A 23,863-nucleotide genomic window follows, 5' to 3' on the forward strand; every position below is an offset into this window, starting at 1 on the left:
TGCCTAAAAACAAATTTGTTAGTGAAACTTTTAAAACAAGTAACACCTGCTATTATAAATTAAATATGCATAGAAAAAATTAGCAATCAAAAAATCTTTCTGTGAAATGCATCTAACTTAACCATCTCTGAGCTGGTCTGCCTATCATCTCAGAATTTTTAAATGGCATATTTATAAATATGCCAAGCATATTACAGAATTTCACCATCTTCTGCTTGAAACAGACAAAATAAGTGAAATTTGGATTTATATTAATGATCAAAATTCATAGCATGACTGGATTTTATTTAAGTGGTGTTGTAAAAGTCAGGATGGTCATAGGGGAAGAATTAATAATATAATAATAGTAATAATAATAAATTTAACAATACAACCATCTACTGATTACTTAGTTTGCTGAATTTATTTCTTCTTGCAGCAAGTTATGAGAATCACCTACCATAGGTTTTGGCTGTCCAGGGTCAAATCGCAATATCAGTCTTACACGTCTTACCGCTGAAGTCAGTCATTCTCTTCTGTCCTTCACTTTCTCTCTCTGTCCTCTTACTCTTCACTTCCAAAGGTCCTCTGCCACCTTTCCTCATCCAGTCACATCAGCCCCAGTGTTCCTTTTAGTCTTCAACACCTTAGTCATTTCAGCCCCCAATGAAGGTTTTAAAGCTAAACCACTGATAAATATATTTTTTCCTATTTACATACTTAATTTGGGTAGTGGATACTCGATATTGTTCCAAAACCTTTTATACAGTCTATAGGGTCCTCAATTTTCCACCATTGGCCATTTCACACTTTATATTCACACTAATAAATACATTCACTCTCAATATATATAAAAAGAAACACAAGATGAGATATCTATCAAGTATTATATTCAGGGGACCTAAATATTTTTCGTACTAGATGCTCATATCGGGTTCTTACTCTCTATGACCTGACACCTTTTAATTATAGGAGGGGGGGGACACCGATCAATCTTTCTTTGCAAGCTGGGTCTAAAATATGTGTCTTTATGTCAACCTCTTCTTAGCAGTAGTTCCATGTTCTTCAATTCAGATCCTCAGAGGGCCACTTATTGGCTTGACTTAGGTCTTGATATGTGAGAGCTTCTCTGCCGATCCAGCCCACTGACATTTCAATTTCCTTTCAATCATATTTTTAATTTCAAATACAATTAGGTTAATTTATGAAATATCAAGTTGTAAGATTATATGCTAAACTCTATATACATATATATGGAGACTTAAAATAAATATATACATAGTCAATCGGTATCAACAAATTGAGAAAATAGTCAATTTATAATCAACCATGCTAAAAGAAATATGTTTGAGAAACAGCAGTATTAAAAAACTGAAGAGAATAGGTGGGTGTTTCATCTCATTCACTGTAAATCCTTAAATTCATTAACATAAACCATAAGTTTCAATATTGTACTTAACAATTAATTAAGGTTTTTAGTTGAGATGAAAAAAAGTTAATGGCACGAGCGGGATTTGAACCTAGATTAGGGCTAGACACGCCGCTGCTCTACCACTTGAGCTATCGTGACCTCGATCCGCTCGGACACTAACTTCCCATCTCAACCCCACCTTTTGAATTTTCCCTCCTTTTTGCCATTTTTTGCCTCGTGCCGCGCTTGCCATTAACTTGTTTTGTAATGTATTAATTGGTAAAGCGGACTACGAAATTAGTGAATTTAAAATTGTACTTAACGTTCATATTTGTTAACCTTGTAAATTTACATTTGCAAATTTTATATTAATTAGGGATAATTATTATTAACAATAGTTTGCAAATCCTGATTTACATTCCATGAAAGCTCGATGAGTGAACTGAGTGTTTTCTTTCCTTGGCCTTATCCCTGATTTTTAATATAAAATTTAAAACAAAAAATTCGTGTACTTTTTCAACTTTCCTTTGTTAATATGTAGTAAGTTTCTGTTTTGTCTTTGTTTCCTTTATTAATCCTTAGCTAAGGAATTTATTATAATTTTTCAGGGGATTTGTTACAAGTGAGACACCCAGGTATAAATATTTCACACATGTTTTTTCTTTAATATTTTTGAAGTCTTCCATCTGTTTTTTACTTTTAAATATAAATAGAAAAAAATATTTGCAAAATCACTATTTCAAAGCCGTACGATGTGAAACAGTGGCATCGGAGGAAAAGAGCAATGACTTGTTTGCAAAGTTGTCTGAAAAGGATAAACTTTTTATGTTAGTACAGGTGAGTATTAATATTTATTTCTCGAATGGTCGGGTTCTACAGTGTGTTTTTGGCTTGGACGACCTGTTTCAAATTATGCGGCGACTTTACTTTTCACTGGGAATGTCTGTTGTTTTAGTCTGATTGATATGACCAAGGAAATTGACTTGCATCCGTCTGCAAAGACAGCGCATAAAAATACTTCATCAATTAAGAAATTATTTGGCCTTGCTGTAAGCACACAAGACGTTGCGTAAATATTTTTTGGGTAGTTACAAACCGACAGTCGCTTTATCTCTAATTTACCTCTAACTTTTAGAGTACAATCAGAAAACAGCATTGCTTTGTATACAGCGAGGATATTTCCAGATAAAGACAAAAAAGCCAATATGAGCCAGGATAAAAATATGTAAATTTTGTTTTAACTTAATTTTGATATCTTATTGTTTGTGAATTCAAGCGAGATTATTTTAAATATTTCAGGTCATCTTCAAAAGATCTAATTTCTAATTTAACCGAAGAAAACTTTTGTGAAGATTTAATTCCTGAGTGCTTCAAAGAATTGTACAAAAGGTCATATTCTATCTGTAAATTAAGCAAAAAAAAATCTGTAGAAATAATTTTGATCCAACTTTTATTTCAGACAGGAATTGGCTACGAAATGCAGGCCAAGGCCTTATGAAAAGATCAAAATATCAAAGACTATCAGTAAGAGGCTATATCCTTCATTCCACGAATTAGTTAATAGACACTGTTCGATACCTCGTTTTAAAAAATACTGCTCCTCCATGGATAGCTACAAGAAATGTCCACTCACTACAATGTGAGTTTTATAAACATATCTATTTATATATGTACAATTTCATTCTTATACGCTTTTGTTTAGATCTCAGCAAGAAAATAAATTACACAAGTATTTGCATAAGCAAAAGTCTAAGCCAAATCTGTAAGCACATTATACGTTTTAGCAATTTTACTCAAAATTTTAATTAAAATTTTTTTTCCAGTTACTGTCGGTACTGTTGTGTGTGTAGGCATAATGCAAGTAAAAATATGCATTGTTTAAGGTAAGCATAAATTATTTATATTGGTTTAATCAAAAATAAGAGTTGTAAGCCCAGCCCAGTTGTGGGTAATCTTCATCTGAAAAAGTCTGTTAGACCTTTACAATAAATTATTCAACATCAAATAGTTAAAATAATCAATTTCATTCGTATACGCTTTTGTTATTAATTAATCTCTACTTCAGATTTTTTTACTGCACATTCATCCTAAAATTACATCTTCATGGTGATCAACCTGTAGTTTGATCATTTCTGAACGTTTTGGTCTGCTCATTTACATATGATTTCTGACAGACATTCATCTCCTCCTCATCAAAAATTATTATTAAAAATTGAAGATATATTTCTTGTTCCCTGAGTTTTCTCATCGCTGAACCTGTTTTTAGAACATAATAAATTCTTTCCTTCTTTATTTCTCTTTCTCTCAGTCTCTCTCTCTCTCTCTCTCTCTCTCTCTCTCATTCTCTTTCTTTTCACTCTCTTTCCTCCCTCTCTCATTCTCTTTCTTTTCTCTCCCATTCTTTCAATCTATCTCTTTCCCACTCTCTCCTCTGTCTCTCTTACTCTTTCTTTTATTCTGTTTCTTCTATCACTCCTCTCTCATTCTCTTTCTTCTGTCACTCTTATTTTCTTTCTTCTCTCTCATTCTCTTTCTTTTCTCCCTCATTCTTTCTTTCTCTCTCCCACTCCCACCTCTGTCTTTCTCACTCTTTCTTTTATTCTCTTTCTTCTATCTTTCCTCTCTCATTCTCTTTCTTCTCTCACTCTTATTTTCTTTCTTCTCTCTCATTCTCTTTCTTCTCACTATCTTTCTTCTCTCTCTCTCTTTTTCTCTCTTTCTTCTATCTATCTCTCCTCTCTCATTCTCTTTCTTCTCTCGCTCTTATTTTCTTTCTTCTCTCTCATTCCCATTCTTTTTTCTCTCATTCTTTCTTTCTATCTCTCTCCCACTCTCTCCTTTATCTCTCTCTCTCTCTTTCTCTCTCTCTCTCTCTCTCTCTCTCTCTCTCCCTCCCACATACATACACACTAATCATGCCTTAATCTGACCAAAAGAATCTGAAAAGTCTTAATTACACCCTTAGCGCGATTCAAAACCCCCAGCTTATTTTTCAAATTGTGTACACCCTCCGCTGAAAATAAATTTTCAAAAGTCAGCTAATTGTTAGATATAGAGTTTGTCCCATGTAAAAATCCTATTTATCTAAATTTTTAGTTGAAACATTAGACACATTTAAATATACCATGGCTAAATAATTCTATTAGTAGTCATTACATATTTTGGAATAAATACTTACAACATCTCTATTTTACCATTTTATATGTAGGCTTCTCTGCAAAACTGATTCAAATGCAACAGCATCGACATCACAAGTGTAAGTAGCTAAAAGAAAATACAATTTTCTTATCTGTTTTATTATGGTTATTAAGTAATCAAGTTACATCTTCATGCATTATGGATAAAATATGCAATCCAAGATTAGTTCAGGCATAATATATCAAAATTTCAAAAACAAAATTGAGAAATCAATGTTGGTTTTCTAGGAATAAGAAGAGCTCCAAAGCGAGTCTTTCTATGATACAGGATAAAAGCACTTTGAGAACAAATTCGTAAGTTTATAAAGGAAAAATTGCTATAACCACTATAAATATTGACATACAGGTAAAACTTGCAGTAAAAATCAAGTGGCTGTCAGTGGAGAAAAAGTTGAAGACAAGAAGTAAGTCCATCTAGTTATTTTTTCTGTAGGAGAGTATTTTTTAAACCTTAACAGATGAAAACTTCAAAGGAAAACCAATTACACACAAAAATTATTATCGCACTAGAGTAACAATTTAGAAATACCTTCTTTGAATTCTTTGAAGCATATTTAACATAAATTGAAAGTGAAGTTTAGTTCAAACCAAACTTTATTTGTTATAAATTTTTTTACATGTATAAATACTAGTCAATTAAGGGATTGTTTAAGCCTATACGCAATTTCAACAAGTTTAAATTAATCTTTTACATCATATAGCGGGCTTTTCACTATCCATTTATAAATTACATTATTAAATCTTTTAACAGGTAAAGCTCAAATAGTTTCAAATAATTGATTGATAATCTAATGCCAAACCTCTCATTGAACACAAGTGATTTCTTACATGTTGGCCTAACTAGGTCCGAGGCATTTCTGGTATAATAGTGTACACGTCTCTAGAAGTTATAGTTTTTAACATTATTTTTTACAATTTTTAGATTAAAATAAACGTACAAAGATATGTGTTCAATTTTTGGTTTTTCCAGAATTATTCTTAAGAATTTTTTTTGTACCAATAAAATTTCATATACATAACTAGAATTTCTACACAAGAGCAGACCATAGTCATTTTCCTTTGGAAAAGATAAAAATACACAGTTTGCAGGTCATCCAGCTATACTGTATATCTTATTTTATGCTCTCCCACGTTAAGCCCGTGCCCAATTGCAAACCCAATAGTTTGCAAGATGGTTCACTTTTGTTAAAGAGGACTTCCTGGCTCTTATCTGGATTAACATGCTGAATTTGAGTGGAACGATGCCACCATTTTTCACGTATCTCTGCAGAATAGGTCTATAGCAGAGCAGGGCCAAACTATTACTACAAAGTGTCATCTGCAAATTGAGTTTGGCATTCTCTGTACTTATCCCCTTCAAACTAGTTACCAGGTTATTGGCTTACACAATGAAAAAGACAGGACCTAATAGCGAACCCTGTGGAATACGCAATTTACCTCTCTTAGTTTAGATTTCTTATTTTGCCATCTGACCGGTCGCCATCTGTTGGAGAGAAAAGAGCTGCAGAAGTCGGCAACCACTTTTACAGCGCTTTGCTAAGATCATAGGTGTTTACCTTACTAAAAGTTTGTTTTCCAGTGCATTGTATATACAGTCAATGACTAGAGCATATCGATTGTAAACTTGAATATCTTCTCTAAAACCAAACTGGCAAATTACTAATATATTATGTCCTTTAAATAAAGCCCTCAAGCCGGTATTTGTTTATCTCATCCTTACTTCCTTTGCCTTTGTAGACTGGGACCATAGAACAAGTTTTTAGTTGGAAAAACGCCTTGCTTGAAACCGAGATTAATTATAAAGGAGATAGGGGTTGTAATTTGAGTGATAATATCTTAACTGAGATTTGTACTTATGCCATAAAAATAAATATGAGTCAAGAAAATTGAGATCCATCCGTTCTCTTTGAATTGTTTAGCTTTCAAAATTTATGGAAAATTAAGCGTTAATCAGTAAAAAAATAATTATAAAAAAAAATTGTTCCACTTTAGGAAAGATGACAAGCAAAATTCAAGCTTGCAAAAAATTCATAGCTGTGGGAGTGAACATCTGAGAAAAAGGTAATTCTTCATAGGGATAATTTATTCAATTAAGATGACCAAAGAGTAAAATTACGGAAATAAATTTTAAATTGTTATTTTAACATCTAACATAATGACATAACATTTCTGGCCTTCAGCCGTTTGCTTAAACTGTGTGCATTTTTTGTTTTAACAGAAGTGCAAACCAATTTGAAGTATCACTTAATAAGATCCAGAAGACAAAACAAAGCAACGAAAAAAATAATAGCACGTAAGGATTTTTTTATTGTTAGTCAAAAATTGTTTTCTTTGAACTTGAATCACTTAAATTGTAAATATATTATTTGAGCATCTATACATTATTTGTATTAAATCTAATATATTTAGTGGTCGACCAAATTACTTCTTTCAATTAATTAATCTTTTTATGTAAGGTTTTGGTTGAAATAAAAAAGTTAGTCTCATGAGTGGGATACTATTTGTATTATTACTAATATTAGGGATATTATTATTTTTATTATGAATAATTAGTAATCGCTTTACAATTTTTCTAAAGGAAGAAGAAGCCGAGTTCAACACTAGTGAGAAAATCAAGTCTACCGAAGAAAAAGTCACAATCGTGAGTTTTTAACATATTAACTTAAAAAAAAAAAAAAAAAAAAAAAACTTTTTCTTATATATTTTGTTTTTGAAAGTCATAACCGATCAAATTCAAAGATTAATAAAAGCCAAAACGCAAGAAACAAGGACAAACTGTGAGTTTATTGTTTATGTTTTAACAATTTTTCAGTTTATGCTTAATTCTAATAAAAGTCATATTTTTACTTGAAATATTTTACTTAGCACTTTTATTAATACTGACAGTATTTATAGACAAAAATCAAACCATTGGTTCACACATAATTTAAATTTAATTACACTGAAACAATGTTAAAACTACTTTTCTGAATAGGCATACAAAATCTAATACAACTCTGCCGATTACCTTCATAGCACAGGAACCTGTGATACCGTGAGCTTTATGAATTATTAACATTTCAATTAATCAATCATTATTTGTTTAATTTTTTTTCAAGATGTGTTAAGAGTATTTCAAGTATAAACCTTCTACGGATCAATGTTAAAGAGACAAGCAAATTGTAGGTCATGTTTAACATTTAATATTTCATCACAATTCCATTAGAAATGAAAATTATGGTTTCTAACTACTATTTTCCAGATTAAAATCTAGAAAATCAGACTCAGCTATAAATTTCCAGCATCCTGATATGATGCAAAAGGGAAAACCGTCGTAAGTTTTGAAAACTTTTTAAATATATATTATACATACATATTAATATATATTTGTTTAAATAAAGAAGTAAAATGAAAGATTTGGAAGGAGGTTCAAGAAACCAACTCAGGTAGTGGTATTGCCTATTAAAACATGCTTTATAATTAATTTTTTTTTTCTTTTACAATATGTCAGAACTCAACAAAATAATGAGACGGTCACTCATAAATCTGCATCCAGCCAAATCAAAAAACAATCAGCAACAAAAATTAGCCGATCGCATAGCATGAACAAACTTGAACAGTACGTTAAAAAATCACATTTTTAATAATATACTAATTGTTTTAATCGCAGAATCAGAAAGAAGAGCCAGAGTACAAATGGTATTCCAGTGATATATGGAAAGTATGATGTTTCAAAATACCGATGTAGTTTATCACTTATTAACTGCATACCTTTTAATATGTGTATATTTTAATTTAATCTGTCTACTATTTAACTGATTGGAATTTAGAAAAACAATCATTCAGAAGTAACATTGATTACTTGTCTTAAAGTCATATTTCACATAAAATTCTTCTCTGATGATTAAAATAATAATGCTAAAGACAGTCATTTGTACTTCATTTTTCAGAAAACTATTTTTTTATATTAATTCTATTTATATATTGTGTTAATAAAAAAACAAATAGCATTAAATTTGAATAAATTTTTAAAGGACAAAAAAGGCACAATCGAACACTAGCGTTTGTACAGTCAGGAGCTCTACAGATGAGTAAGTATGTAACTAATTGAACTATTCATCATATATTAAACCGTATTAAATTTTCTTTTGCAGGACAAACAAGAAGCGGTCGTCTAAAAATAGACATAGTTCTGTGCAAATTCGGCAGTAAGTTTTTCAAAAATATTTGGAAGTTTTAATTTTTTTGTTTTGTTTTGAAAATATACAATATCCTGTACAAAAATTGTATTGTTTAAGGAAGAAAAAACAATCTCAGGATAGTGCTTCTTCAGTCCAAAGTCAGTCTACGAATAATAAGTGAGTTAAAATATTTGAATTGTTAATTTACACTGGCTATTGAAATTGTTTAATTTTAACATTATTTCCAATTATTTATTTTATTAAAAAGGAAACAGGTCTAGTATCAATGATTGCACTTAATTTGTTACATACAAGTTTAGTTGTTATTATGTTAATTGCTTATTTTGTTCTCTCTCTTTCTTCATTTTCCTTTCTTACTCTCTCCTATCTTTGAAGATACTGAAATACCAAAATATATTTGTCTGACCAAAACATCAAAGACAGACAGAACAAAATGATTGGAAAGGCCAAATCTCTCTCTCTCACTCTCTCTCTCTCACACACACACACTCTCTCTCTCTCTCTCTCTCTCTCTCACTCACTCACTCACTCACTCACTCACTCCTCACTCACTCCCTCACTCAATCTGATTCTTAAGGGTTTTATGTCTGATTACTTATTCAGGCGGGCTTTACATGGGATACTCAGCTTTTAACAAACTTACTAAACGTTGTTTTTGCAAAATAGAAATGAAATTTATTGTTTCTTTGTTGACATTAAAAATCGTTTGACTTAGAATACAATCTGTTATTACAACTAGGGTCTTTCGTCTGAATTCATTAATGCCATGGTAAATCTGAATTTTCTCGGTGGGCAGTGGATTGAGTCAAGGGTATCTCTTAAGTCCTTTATTTTTCTCCTCTGTATTGGAGACCTGTCATCTATCCTTGAGAATGATGTCAACATCGGTAATGCCAACATTAAAGCCTTATTATTAATGCTTGTATCTGACTTGGCCATGGGCTTGCAATAGAACATCAACATTTTGGAAAAGTTGTGTTTTCAGGGGCTACAAAGCTAAAACAACATTTTTAGGAAGGGTGTAGACTGAAGTTTAGCAGAAAAGTGGTTTTACACAAGCACATTTAACTGCCAAAGTTTCAACTGCTAAATTAAGGTTGAATAAATTCTGGTCTTCATTTATTTTCAACATAGGATACCACTAAGTGTCCACCAACATATCAGTTCTATGAAGTGGCTGAAAAGTTCCAGAGATACTTCCAGAAAACTGTTTGATCTATTTTTATCTACAATTTAAATACACCCACAAAGGGCTTTCTCTTCTTTTCAAAAGTCTAACAAGAATAGTGATTCTAGACATTATTAATAGAAATGATCTCTGGTTCCAGCATTGGATTACCCTGGCCACATATGACTGGGAATTTAGTTTCAAACTTGAACTTTTGTCAAGCTGGGAAGCCCAGATTTGTTTCATTGCTGGAAAAATTGTATCTTTCTTACTGTATAAGACGATTTGAGAATTAATTCTATAAGAAATTTACTGTCTTTTCAAGCTGAAGGGAAAATTTCTTAACTAGCTACCTTGACTGAGTAAAGAATCATAGATATTTGCTCAATGTAAAACGTGTCAAATATCATTATTGCAAATAAGTATTATTAAATGCAAGGAGCTCAGTACATGGAGGAAAGAGGACATAGCCACCACTGAGGAGTCAGTAGGCCGAGGAGAGAGATGATTTGCCAGAGAACAAAAAAAGAAAAAAAAAAAGAAAAACAGTCTGTTCAGATTGGGTTCAGGTTTTGTTTATGATGTGATCTATACAATAAAGGGTTAAGAAAAGAGTTGTCATCTTTCTTCTGAAAACTACCCTTTTCCACATTCCGGCAGCTAAGTGAAAAACTACCTTGCATAAGCATCAAGAAGAACTTGTCCTCTGTCTTTGTGTATGTTTCTGGGCAAAAGTGCCATATTTGCCCCAATCATTGTTAATTGCCTAAAACTTTGCAGAATTTATCAAAAAGTTTAATTTATTATTATTATGTTTTGTTTATTTGTATATTGTATTTTCTCTCTCTCTTCATCTTGGCCTAAACTTGGGCCTATGTTAATGCAAAAATAGTTTGTAATGACAATTAATTAAGGTTTTTGGTTGAGATGAAAAAAAGCTAATGGCACGAGAGGGATTCAAACCCACGACCTTCGGCTAGATACGCCGCTGCTCTACCACTTGAGCTATCGTGACCTCGATCCACTCGGACACAAACTTCCCATCTCAACCCCACCTTTTGAATTTTCCCTCCTTTTGCCATTTTTCAAATGTCGTGTAATCGGTTTGGATTCTCGACAACAATTGAAATGGCGACGGAGAGCTTTAGTGAAGTGTACTTCATTTTTAAATCATTAATTCACTACTTTCGTGGTCCGCTTGACCAATTAATACATGACAATTAATTAAGGTTTTTAGTTGAGATGAAAAAAAGCTAATGGCACAAGAGGGATTTGAACCCACGACCTTCGGCTAGATACGCCGCTGCTCTACCACCTGAGCTATCGTGACCTCGAGGTAGGGTTGAGATGGGGAGTTGATGTCCGAGTGGATCGAGGTCACGATAGCTCAAGTGGTAGAGCAGCGGTGTATCTAGCCGAAGGTCGTGGGCTCGAATCCCTCTCGTGCCATTAGCTTTTTTTCATCTCAACTAAAAACCTTAATTAATTGTCATGTATTAATTGGTCAAGCGGACCACGAAAGTAGTGAATTAATAGTTTTTAATAATTTTTTCTCTAAAACACACTTTTCTGTGCTAAGTATGTCATTATTAGGGTACTGCTGTGGCCAAGCGGTTAGGGCGTCCTACTCGTAATTGTCGTGCTAGCAATTCGGGTTTGAATCCTGGCAGAGCCCACAGTATTTTAATGGATGAAAAAATGTATTGTAAAGTGGATTGACGCTTTCAGTGGGTAGTTGGATTCTAAGCCCCTACGTAAATTACTTTTGCTTGGTGTCACGGCTGAGATAGATAGACAGATATATATACTATCTATTAAGATAGATTTCAGTAATTTTCATTTCCTTACATTTGTATAAACAAAGTTTTAAAATTGTTTTTCAGTAAGAAACAGAAACGTTCTTATAATATTAAACGTAGTACTGAAAAATTGAAAAGTGAAGGGCAAAACAAAACGAACAAGTTAGTTTTCTATGACAATTTCATTCATAATAATCAATTTAAAAAAAATAACTATACAAACTAAATGTAAATCTTACAGAACGCAAGCCAGGAGGTCAGGCACCAGCGTTTGTTCAATCCGAAGCCAGAGATCAAATGACAAGTAAAAAAAAAAAAAAAAAAAATTGTTACTAGTATAATCTATATTGTATTTAAACAATTATAATTTTCTTCAGGGTTGTAAAAAAGTATTTAGATAGAGATACACCGAGTAAAAAGAAATTGACACGCACTAAGATATACAAGTAATTATTAATTATTCTTATCTATTAACAAATAGTACATTAATAAAATTTAATAAAAATAATAAAATAGTAATTAGTTTACAATTACTTCATTTAATTTGAGATACTGATTAAGTTAAATATATTTATTGTTCTAAAATTTCAAGATAAGATTAAATGTACAAGTATATTTCATCTAGGAGCAGTAAACCAGAAATAAGCATGTCATCAACTCAATCAAAATCCAAGTATGATTATTAAAAATGATTATGATGTAAACTGCTTACACCTAACATTCATTAATATTTCCGTTTGTTTTTTAGTATAGGCACTTCGCAGTCAGATAGAAGTCTCCAAAGTGTTGGAAGTGCAAATAAGTAAGTTAGTTTATGGTAAAAAATTAAAAGCCATTATACATTTATTTGAATTACAGAAGCTCTTCACGAGTTTCTATAAACACCGGACTAACCTCAAGTACGGATGGCAGAAAGAAGTCGACAACATCGTAAGAATTTTTAAATATTACTACACTTTAATAAAAAGTAACTGTAAAGTAAATTTTCTATCCGATATTTTAATATAGGATAAGCAAGAGTTCAACAAAAAGGGATTCCAGTCGGAGTAAAGATAGAGTGAGATCGAAGCAAAAAAGGAAAGTTGGTTTCTCATCTTTAACAAGAAATGCTTTCATTTAACTAACGATTTATGATTCTTTAGGAAGCGTAAAAAGTTCTTAGTTGATGCCATGGAGTGTGTTTGTTGCAAGCCTGTGAAGGATCGAAACAAAACAAGAAGACGACAGAAAAAGTATGTTATATTATGATTTTAAAAAAAGTAAAAAAACATGATTTTGACAGTAATATAAATATAACTTCTTGACTACGAGTATTTTGGATTGTTTTTTTAGCATCTGTATCAATCTCAGAGATGAAACAATAATTTGTTACAAAAAAAGTTATAGATAGCAGTCCTGATGAAGCATAAAATATGCTGAAAGCTTGACTATGATTTTTTAATTTTCCTGTCTTTCTCCCTGATACTTGCACAGCATATTTGACATCCAAAGGCCAATAAAATTACACATCAAAAGAACTTAATAATTTATTTTTCATTGTTTTAATTATAGACTGGAGTCTAAGGGGTTATATTATCTCTATTTGGAAAAGAAAGAATTACAGTCGACCAACTGTATGCAGGACAAGTCTACTATCACTGACAATCCATGTCTAGCCCAGTACTTGTAAGTTTTTTAAAATCAAACTCAACGTCTTTTTTTTTTTTTCAAACCAATGTCAGTTCTAGACTTGAGACGGTTGACATGAACCAGTGCCAAGCTGAATCGACTAAGCTACCAAGGATGGGATTCTGCCCGATAACATATTGCCTCTCGAAGAAAGACATCAAAGAGAATTACGGGTGCATGGCCCTTGTACCTCCTTTCTGGGTACTCTTCGACAACCTCATCGCCATCATTTGGTCCTTGTATTCGAATTCGGAGTCTAAACAAGGGCTAGGTGAATCACGAACTGATACACAACTTAGTCAACAGTATGAATTTATTAACTATAATTTCTTTTCCCTACAGAATCTTGAATTAATTTTTTTTTAAATTGGTCACACCATACTGTTTTAACTGCTTCTCTCACAATTATTTAACTTTTAAGGCACACAAGATATCCTTGTTAAAATTACATAAAAATTGAATTTCACACTGATAAAAATATAACAATATGTATAAAAAATGTTCTCATGGAGTTTTTAACTTAAAAAAAATTCAGAATATTAATTAAAATCATTGCAGTAAATCTGCAAAATTGCAGTAAATCTGCAAAATTGCAGTAAATCTGCAAAATTGCAGTAAATCTGCAAAATTGCAGTATATCCAAAACTCCAAAAATTACTTTTCTACTTAATTTGTATATAATTTTAAAACTATTTGAAAATGTAAGGATCAGACAAGGTCATAAGCTTTTTTTTCTTTTTAAAGATTTTTAGTCATAGCAAATAATATATTTTTTTTATATTACATCAATTTAAATTGTATATAACAGGTATTGTCCAATTAAATTGGGGTTTGGAGTTTCTGCGCAGCACGAAAAAGGCCAACGGGATGTACGTGAAGCCAATTCTCACCCTCATTCGAATTATAGAAGAGGAAATAATGAGAAGATATTGCGAATTAAAGTATGATATCATATTTTTATGATAATTTAAATTCTTGATTTCAAAGTTTTATAGCTGTCTTAATGATTAATTTTTGTTTAAGGAAAGTTCACATGACCTCACTGTACGGCTAGAAGTAGTCATAAATAGAAACCTCCGAGCGCCCAATCAATTCAAATTCATCTCTACAGTGCACACGTTTAAAATGAACAATGTTTTTGTTAAAATCGACATTCATTTTTGTTACATATTAATTACATATAATCTCTTTAGTTGAAACGCGTTCTGCCGATCGTAACTGTTTTGGTCTGTTTCAACAATTTACCATCTTTGCTGTGTCTGGTGGTCCAGTTTCTTTTATAAAGACATGAGTGCCCACTGAACAAAATTTAAACATGTCTGACAGACCAATCCAGTGAAGATCAGCAGACCAAAATGATCGCCATCGCTTGTGGTCTAGAAATGAAAAGGTCCTCCTTAACCAGGTTGTGCATAGTCCACATACGATCACATTATCGAAATTGTCATTATAGAGCACAATAATAAATTGTACAGAATTGAGGGCAAAGACAAAAATTCAACATTCCACAAGCCTGATTCAATACTTCAGAATGAGTACTCAGGCACGAATAAATGAGATGTGTGTCTGTATTTACCGGCTTGAATGAAAAAGGTAAATAAGAAAGTTTTTTGTATCAATGTACGGAGTGAATGTAATTTAGTTCAATTAATCAACCTTTTTATGCAAGATTGTGGTTGAAATGAAAAAGTTAGTGTCACGAGCGGGATACGAACCCACGACGGTCCACTCATGACACTACCTTTTTCATTTCAACCAAAACTTTATAAAAAAAAGGCCGATTAATTGAAAGAAGTAATTTTTCAAATCAAACCACTAAATATAATGTAATTTATTAGATTAAGCCATATATGAATTTAGTAGTCATACCACATTAATTATTTTAATTAGTTATATTTTTTATCTAACATCTTGGTTGAGACGAAAATGCTAGAACCACAAGGGAGTTTTGAACCCCATTAGCTGAAGGTCGTGGGCTTGAATCTTGCTTGTAGCACTAGTTTTTTCATCTCAACCAATACCTTAGATAAAAAGTATCATTAATTAAAGAAATCTGTTAGTATGGAAGAATCGACCCAGAGGAATATCAGGTCCTCGAGTGAATGAAGTCTAATGTATGTGATTGTAATTTTCGAATACTCTGGGACGTGGATGTAAATTTTTTAGGGTGAATGGAGTTTCTCTCTCATTATCCAAGGAATATCGAGTACTCGGGGACAGTGTGAATGAAAGCTGGTGTATGAAAATGTAATTTATTAGCTTGCATGAAGGGAGCTTCTTTCCTAATTACCTCAAGTACTTTGGAGAAACGTGAATGTACATTATTAGTGTGAATGGACAGGCTTCTTCCCCAAATGTAATGAGGAATATCTATTTCTATGGGACAGTATGAATGCAGTGTGAATGTAATTTATTAGCATGAATGGAGGGGTTTCTTTCCCAATTACTCAGAGGAATGTCAAGCACACTGGAGCAGTATGAATTTAATTTATTAGCACAAATGAGTCAGCTCTACCTCTAAAAACAGTATTTTTTCAGGTCTGGATGTAAATCATGTCATCCCAGGATGAACAAGTCTTGTGAGATCTCAACTTGATTAACCTGTATATGCCCACTATTTTTTTTGAGGAATTTCGAAATTATCTTTAAGGTAGCTTTTCTTTTTCACCCCTATTAACAATAAAAAATGTTTAAAAAAATATAGCTAGGCATTTAGTATGCAAATTAGGGTGTTGCAAAAACGCAACACCGGCCACTTGAGGATTCTTTTCTCCTTATTACCTTTCTCCTATACATATGTATGAAATTAGGATTAAATTCGAAATATAGGTAAATTAAAATAATCATGAATCATAATAACCTTATAATTATATATATTTTTACAACAGTCTTTTTTGCAACTACAAATTTTTTTCAATTGTCTAGTTTTGGTGAAATTCAAGAACACATTTTTCGTGCAATGCGATTCTGCATTTTACACATTGTTTTATGGTTGTGGATTTACATATTCCACATCGAGTTCGTTTTTCTTTCGTCCCTAGGAAATGCCCAATTTTGTCGAATCGGGTCCTCGATGAAATCCTGTTCATAACAGTTGATGTCGAATGCCCTGTTCATTTAGGTGCATTTCCGAATCTTTCAAGCAGTTCATTCGCAACACTTCTCTTGAACTGCAAAACATCTAATGTCTTTTCTTGAGAAGCTCTGTACAACAACCAGGCATTCTGTAAAGCCACATCTACGGCCCAGTGAAATATGGGCCACCACCATTTTTTAGACCTGATGGATGTACGGTAAGTGGCAACGTTTTGATCCATCCTGTCCATCCCCCCCCACATGTTTTGGTTGTAAGACTTTATTATTTGCGGTTGTTGGACCTGGATTTTTTTTTATGAGCTGCAGAATATCTATGAGCCTGGCGTAGCGGAGTGACTGTTTGGCAATTTCGAAAATACTGTTACCACCGAGTTATTGTTCCACCGGCACAGTAGAATTGATGAGTTTTTTCTATACAAGACTGATATGAACCTCTAGGTTCTTTTTTCATAATAGCTATATCTTTTATGGGCGCGTCTTCAGTTCGGTCTATCCTGTAATTCCGACAAAATACACAGTAGCTCATGGGCAGTATAATACTTTCTAATAAAAAAGGGAAATAATAATGTATCACTAGTATATAAGATACTAGATAAGATAATAGAATAAACTGTGAAAAGATAAGATAAACATTATATAATAATATAAGAAAAGAGTAGTGAAAAATGGGAAACATAAAAATAAATAAATCTCAAAGGAAGAGAAAATACAAGTTAGTATAAGTGACCAGTGTTGCGAAAATGCAACACTGACATTAGACGCCAAATATCTGTAATTAGACTTTTTTTTTTAATTTTGCACAGTTATTTTCAACAGTATAAAGAAAAACCAAAATAACGTTGCATGTAAAAAAATAAGTAATATTGTAATAGAAAAACTAACTTTTCTTGAGACATTTCTCCTTCAAGAACATTCAATTTGGAATACACGACACAAATGAGGGTTGCCAATAAAACCAAAAAGCAAATGAGTCATATTTCGTTTGAGTACATCCCACCCTAAGAGTAAAGCTAAAAATAGAACCCGAAATAACATTTAATGGAAAGAAAAAGAAAATTCTATTTTAAAAAATGGTACGTTGTTATGTTAGAAAATAAATAAAATATGTTAGAAATTGATAATTTGTCAGACAATACAATGACAAATTCAAAGAAATGTACTAAGTGAAAGAAGGAAGCATGATAAGTAATGCTGAGGCAGGTTTAAAAATATGCTGCCAATAAAAAAAATAAAACTAGATAAATTCATATTAAAAAAAAAATTCCTTTTCATGGTTGTTTCGCCTAGTCCACTTTCTTTTGATATTATTTAATGCTGTACTTTGGGGAAAAAACACTTTCAGGTAATTACTCCATGTGATTATAACTATAATGCGGATGATGACCATAATAGCATAGATTGCTTCACCGATGGCTCACTCATTAAGGACAAGGGAAGCGGTGCTGGAATACATATACCCAAATTAGGAATCAGCATCTCCTCCCCTCTTGGTAATAACACCTCAGTCTTTCAGGCTGAGGTCTGGGCCATCAATATTTGCTGCAAAACACTCATGGATAATAATACTAAGGGAAAAGATATTAGAATTTTTTCCGACAGTCAGGCCAGTCTTAAGTTATTACAAAAAGAGTTATCTACGTCTAGGCTGGTAGAGGAAACCGTTGAACTTATCAATAGGATAACTGCTAGGGACGAAAATAAGGTAACCCTCATATGGATACCTGCTCATAAGGGGCACTATGGTAATGAAGAGGCGAACAGCCTGGCCAAGGAAGGATCAAATACTGCGTTTGTCGGGCCACAACCGGTATTACCCCACTCTATAAGCACAGCGAAAGAGAGTATTAGTTGCTGGGGCATGAAACAATTCCTTAAAGAATGGAATATGTCCCCCGAACACAGGCAATCGAAGGAGTTTCTGAAGGAAATTAAACCAAAAGAAACTAAATGGTTATTCTCTAACTCTAGGAGGGGAATAAGGAGGCTGATAGGTATCCTAACGGGCCATTGCCCCTTGAGAAGACATCTCTTCATAATGGGTACTCTATCAGACCCCTTCTGCTGCATCTGTGAAACAAAGGAAGAAACAGCTCGACACTACCTCGCAGAATGTGATAAGTATGCTAGGGAAAGATTTGAAACTTTCGAAGGAGAGGACATAACCAAAACACTCCCCAGGATAAAATGGTTCAAAATCTTGGGTTTGTGAATAGGTCCAAAAGGTTTATGCAGGACTCGTGAGCCAACCAGGTCCCGGACCTTTAGGCCTACCTAGGCTTTTAACCCCTTGGGTCCTGGTCACCTGCCCTGCGTAATATATATAATGCTGTACTGTATAAATATTTTTGAAAGTTATTTATTTCTATTTATTTCGCGATACATATTTAGTCAACCCTCAATTAACATGTAGTACAACTTACGATAGCATAAATAGCACATAATTAACCAATACCATTAACAATAAGATAAGGCATAAAGATTTTAAAAATAAATAAGAAATTGATATAAGTTTGACTAATATATAACTTTAATCTTGGATTAGACATGGTAAAGCATAAAACAATTTATTACAAAAATATGTTCATTTACATGAATTTTAGAATCCCCTTGTCAGTTTGGCAAGGTAATCCTTTCTACACTGCATATCTTCAGCTGGCCTGTTGTGCGGTGTCCAAACTGGCTCTCCTTGAAAAAACCGCTTTGCTTTGATGAAATTGCTCTGGTCGAGCGTGAATCTGTGGTATATGCCACTCGGGATGATCAGAAGGTCGCCTTGGACCACTTTGATCCTGATCCAATTGTCCTCTTTGTCCCTCACATCGAAATATCCGGTGCCGTCGAGCACCAGCCTTATCTCCTCATCCGTGTGCAAGTGTTCGGTGTAAAACGTTTTGAGCCTCTCCTCGTAGTTTTCCAAGCACTCTTTCGAACACGTCATCTCATCTTCATAGTTGTATCCCCTTTCTCTTTTTATATTCTCTATTGAATCTTTGTCGTCAAGGTCTTCTATGTGGATGTACTCGACTCCCGTTAATTTTTTCAATCGGTCCAATGTCACAAACGAATTTTCATCTCTCATGTGTTTATCTCTTTGATCTCCCTCTTTATCGTCCATATACCAACAACAGACCATTATTATCTGAAAGACATTAGTTAATTCAATTAGCAATTGAATGATTGAATTTTTTAATATTTCTTGTGCAAAGTTCATATTCAACTGAAGCATTAATACATCCTTATTTATGAGTGGCAAGTTAACAATATTTTCCAAGTTATATTTAATCCTGATATCTGACAACTATCTAAATTTTTTACAATAAAATTGGGCAGATACGGAAAGAGTGGATAAATTATAAGAAATACATGGTAAATGCAGCTTATAAAATTAGGTCTAGATTTAAGAAAAAAGAAACAATGTAAGGATATAGATAAACAAGACCATACTAATTGCCAGATATGGATAAATATAAGATATATAAATAGTTGTTTAGTAAAACTAATAAACATAAAACTACATTATGACTACAATTAAACAAGGAACATCAGTAGTTAATCTTAAAAATAAATTGATCTGAAATTCCATAGAAGATACCTTTTTATTCAATTTATTGCTTGCCTTCTGAGCTGGCCAATCTCGAAATATACTATTTTAATATCCCAGGGTTTAGAATAAAAATAAAACAAGCATTCCACAACTAATAAAATATGTAATCTATTGCGTAAGGATAAAGAAAAAAAGATCAACTAGTTATCACTACTGATGAATTTTAACACTTGTTTCTCTTAACACTGGCCACTAGAGGGCCCTCCTGTACTAACTGCTATATAATATTTTTTGCTTCTTTTCTTCTATTATTTACATAATTTGTATAACAACATAAGATTAATTTAATTTCGTTATATCATACAAAATAATAAGCTCAATAGAGCAAAAAAACTACAAATATATACCACACACAAAGACACACTATATGTGCATACTTAATACAATTTCTACCTTTAGTATGCTTGTATCACACTTTTTTTGTATCATACCTTCATTTTTTCTTGCCTTTTCTCTTTGTCAGTTATCCTTTTTTATATTTATTTCTCTCTTCCCGGTTTCTCACTCTGATGCTGTCGCTTTGTCTGTCCTCTCCATCACTTTCTTCTGAATCTTTCACTCTCTCTCACACTGTATTATGTATTCAGTTTTTCATCTGTAATCTGTATCATTCTCACCTCCTCCCTCTTGCTTGTCTTCATTAGTTAATATCTTGCCCCTTTTCTCATTTCTGTTTCTCTATTTCACTCTCTCTATTTCTCTTTGACTGTATACGCCTTTTTTCCTGCCAAAAGTAACCCTAAAATTAGGGAATTTATTTTCTTTTGCCAGTCTCCATTATGATTATAGGCTACATTTACAGTTTCTACAAACAGTTTATTTATAAATATATATAATTATTATTAATTAATTATTCAGAAATCGTGAGATGCGTTCTGGTGTGATGTAGGTTTCAGAAAAACATTTTCTTTATCGTGCCAACGTTTCAATCTTTATTGAGATCATCTTCAGGGCTCAAAGTGTTTGTCTTCTGTGTAATTGTGCCATTCTTGCATGTCGTGTTGAGAGTGCCAATCACCACACATAATTATTGTTAATTTTGTTTGGTTAAAGTTGAAGTAAACCTTGGTCTTTCAAGCTGAAATATATGCTAATAATGCTCATGCTTTAGAAAATCTTGAAAGAGGTCACTGACAAAAAATGCTTATAAAGTCAGATAGCCAAATACATACTATTAAAACATTAGCATGTAAAAAGTCACATCTAAAATAATCAATGAATGCGTCTAATGCCTCCAAAACATGGGGAAACATAATAATTGAGTGGACACAAAGCAGTTTTGGGTTATGAAAATGCAAACTGACCAGAGTAAGTTCTACAAGATAACGCACCCTGAATCTTATATTTGGGATGACAGAATCCTCCTTCTCAGAATGTACCCAAAAGAAACAAAAGAAGTGGACAAGCTAGAGGTGCCAGACACAGCAAACTTATGATAAAAAATCTTCACACCAAAATTGGCATTGCTACAATTAGAGAGGACAAATCTCAGAGGAATGCTAGGACTATATCCTAGTGTATAGTCTGATACTGGCATCGGAGAAAACATCTACATAACATGGTTATGTTCAATGATATCCCCCATTTGCACGTTATGTAGTGCAGAGAAAGAAACAGCCACCTATACCATCCTTCAAATGCAAAGCAACTGCTCAATGGAAACATAACCTGAAATTAAAAAAAAAAAAAAAAAATTGCAGCAACAGTCAAGGACCTAATACAGGAAGGGGTGAGTTGATTGCATTAAACTAAGGAACTAGGAAAAGTACAATATGTCAAAAGGCTGTCATCATCATATGATTACTGTTACCAACATCTTAATGAACTCAACTTATAGAGTCAAGTAGTTTCCTACCAATTTTTCTTCTAACTGTGGCCACCCTCTTGTCACATTTCCTGGCTGTACCTTGCTTCTTTTCCATCTTTTTTAAGGTGGCTATTCCATAAGATGGATTTGGAACTGTGTTGTTCTTAGGCCCTTTTTTTAGCGGCCTTATTACCTGAAATTCCCTCATAAAAAAATGTCCTGGTACCAATTTAGCGTGCTTATTTGTAGATCGTTGTTTTTTTAGGGCATTTAGGCAGTTCCAGTTGTGAGGTGATCTGATAGGCTTTGAGAGCCTTTACATCTGCCTGGATATCTGAAAGTATTATTATTGCACCCTTGAGATAATTGTTATTTATTTGTGAAACTATTTATATGACTAGTTCGGCTTGGATGAAGGTCGTGGTGGGGCTGATGAGGGCCATGTTGTGCTCAAAGTCAGGCCCTTTTATGCCCATACCCGCAAACATTTCCCATCTTTGAGCAGTATGTATACTATAGAAGGGCTACAGGCTTATCTTCGTTTGTTGTACTTTTCCAATTAGCTGTATTTTCAATAAAGATGTTGAATGGTTTACCAAAGTTTTGATGATTTTCATTCATTTCTAAGAAATTGTTTTAGCCATGTCAGTTATTTGAATTTCGTCGATGATTTCGGTACGGCCTGCATTTGCTTTCTTTCCACTCTCTGATAAATTTCCAATTCCTTGATCACCATCTTTTTCATGTGTATAGGGTGGTAGCTTGAGTATACAGTCCATTGCGGCTGTGGGTGTTGTGTTAATAGTACCAGTGATGCTAAGCCATATTATTTTTTGGACATTTTGTAATAGTTCCTCTGCCTGTCTTCGTTCTTTTTTTGGTCATATGTAACTAAACATAAATGATCATGGGTCAGACCATTGTAATATTTAAGGATTTAGCCCCCAGGTTCTTCCACAGAATGTAATTTAGTGATTACAATCTCAAACACACATTTTTCTTGGTGTAAAAGAGTCTAATTTTTTCTTCTAGAACTATGAAATCTGTGGATTTTATTGTACAAGGCTAATTTGCTTTTTGAGTTTACAGTGCATTGTAGTCTAACATTCGCTCTCAGGTAGTGATTTTCTTTCCCCTTGTAATTTTCAGACTTTTGTTTTCTTAAATTACCTCATTAGTGTCTGACCTGTTACTGTTTTTGAGTGGCTCAAATTCGCAGCCCTTAATTCGATACGCTAGGAATGCATGGAATTACAGATATGAATTAATTAATGAGTTTAATTTTTGATTTCTTTTGTATAACCTATTTTTTTGTTCTCTTTCGCATTTTGGCAGATGTTGTTTCTCCTTTTTTTTCTTTTTATTGTGTAGGCTATAACTTTTATTTTATTTTATTGTGTATATTTTCGTTTTTGACTGCTTAATCAACGACCTCTGGCAGACAGATCCATGGTCTTAAATGCTTTAAAATCTAAATTGTCTTTTTTCCTTTTTTTATGTTTAATAAAGCATTATTATTATTATTATTAGTGTCTTTTAGCAAGCATTACATTCAGTAAATTATACAAAAGCTGGACTTGCCGAAGCGATAGGTTTGGTTCCGTAGAGCATGCGTGTGCGTGGCTGAGCTTGTATAAATCAGTGATCAGTAATTATGTATTTTAAATGTTATTGTACCAAATTTGCTATAGTATATTTCAGATTTTATAGAATATTTTATATATTGACTAATTACAATTATAAAATACCTGAAGTCAGGTGATTAACTACATAATTTCAAAATTTTTGATATTGGGTATATTCATGTACAAAGTTTGTTTTAATTATCATTTGAATACATGAGTCTACTTTCTATATACAATTTATTTTTTATATGAACACAATGTGTATTGTAAATCTAATATCACATTTATTAAGTAAAACATATTTGCATAATGTTGCTTTTGATTTTTT

General features: G+C 32.7%; 2 protein-coding genes across 12 annotated transcripts; one reads left to right on the forward strand and one right to left on the reverse strand.

Moving 5' to 3' along the window:
- The first annotated feature begins 2,063 nt into the window (after nucleotides 1-2,063).
- LOC106673689 (caldesmon-like) lies at nucleotides 2,064-14,615 on the forward strand. Of its 11 annotated transcripts, none has more exons than XM_024224894.1 (35): nucleotides 2,064-2,227; nucleotides 2,346-2,459; nucleotides 2,526-2,615; nucleotides 2,690-2,779; nucleotides 2,850-3,029; nucleotides 3,093-3,152; nucleotides 3,214-3,273; nucleotides 4,599-4,646; nucleotides 4,816-4,881; nucleotides 4,947-4,991; nucleotides 6,580-6,648; nucleotides 6,806-6,880; nucleotides 7,166-7,228; nucleotides 7,305-7,364; nucleotides 7,562-7,621; nucleotides 7,686-7,748; nucleotides 7,829-7,900; nucleotides 7,968-8,012; nucleotides 8,078-8,185; nucleotides 8,237-8,287; nucleotides 8,601-8,657; nucleotides 8,721-8,774; nucleotides 8,865-8,924; nucleotides 11,820-11,897; nucleotides 11,977-12,039; nucleotides 12,113-12,181; nucleotides 12,361-12,408; nucleotides 12,484-12,537; nucleotides 12,594-12,665; nucleotides 12,744-12,816; nucleotides 12,882-12,967; nucleotides 13,287-13,400; nucleotides 13,457-13,708; nucleotides 14,212-14,344; nucleotides 14,427-14,615. In XM_024224894.1, the coding sequence occupies exons 2-35, from the start codon at nucleotides 2,356-2,358 to the stop codon at nucleotides 14,598-14,600; spliced, it is 2,796 nt and encodes a 931-aa protein (XP_024080662.1). In that variant the 5' UTR covers nucleotides 2,064-2,227; nucleotides 2,346-2,355; the 3' UTR covers nucleotides 14,601-14,615. The 11 variants fall into 11 exon arrangements, with proteins under 11 accessions (XP_024080662.1, XP_024080663.1, XP_024080667.1 ...); XM_024224895.1 differs by having other exon boundaries at nucleotides 13,463-13,708; XM_024224899.1 differs by having other exon boundaries at nucleotides 2,346-2,439.
- A 4,387-nt stretch (nucleotides 14,616-19,002) lies between these two features.
- Nucleotides 19,003-20,276, reverse strand: LOC106662610 (1,2-dihydroxy-3-keto-5-methylthiopentene dioxygenase). The gene is made up of 2 exons (XM_014386811.2): nucleotides 20,092-20,276; nucleotides 19,003-19,638 (listed from the first exon to the last, which is right to left on the reverse strand). The coding sequence occupies exon 2, from the start codon at nucleotides 19,630-19,632 to the stop codon at nucleotides 19,096-19,098; it is 537 nt and encodes a 178-aa protein (XP_014242297.1). The 5' UTR covers nucleotides 19,633-19,638; nucleotides 20,092-20,276; the 3' UTR covers nucleotides 19,003-19,095.
- Between the last annotated feature and the right edge of the window lie 3,587 nt (nucleotides 20,277-23,863).

Source organism: Cimex lectularius, unplaced genomic scaffold, assembly GCF_000648675.2.
Source record: "Cimex lectularius strain Harlan isolate CLEC.00 unplaced genomic scaffold, Clec_2.1 scaffold43, whole genome shotgun sequence".
In the NCBI taxonomy this organism is placed as follows: Eukaryota; Metazoa; Arthropoda; class Insecta; order Hemiptera; family Cimicidae; genus Cimex; species Cimex lectularius.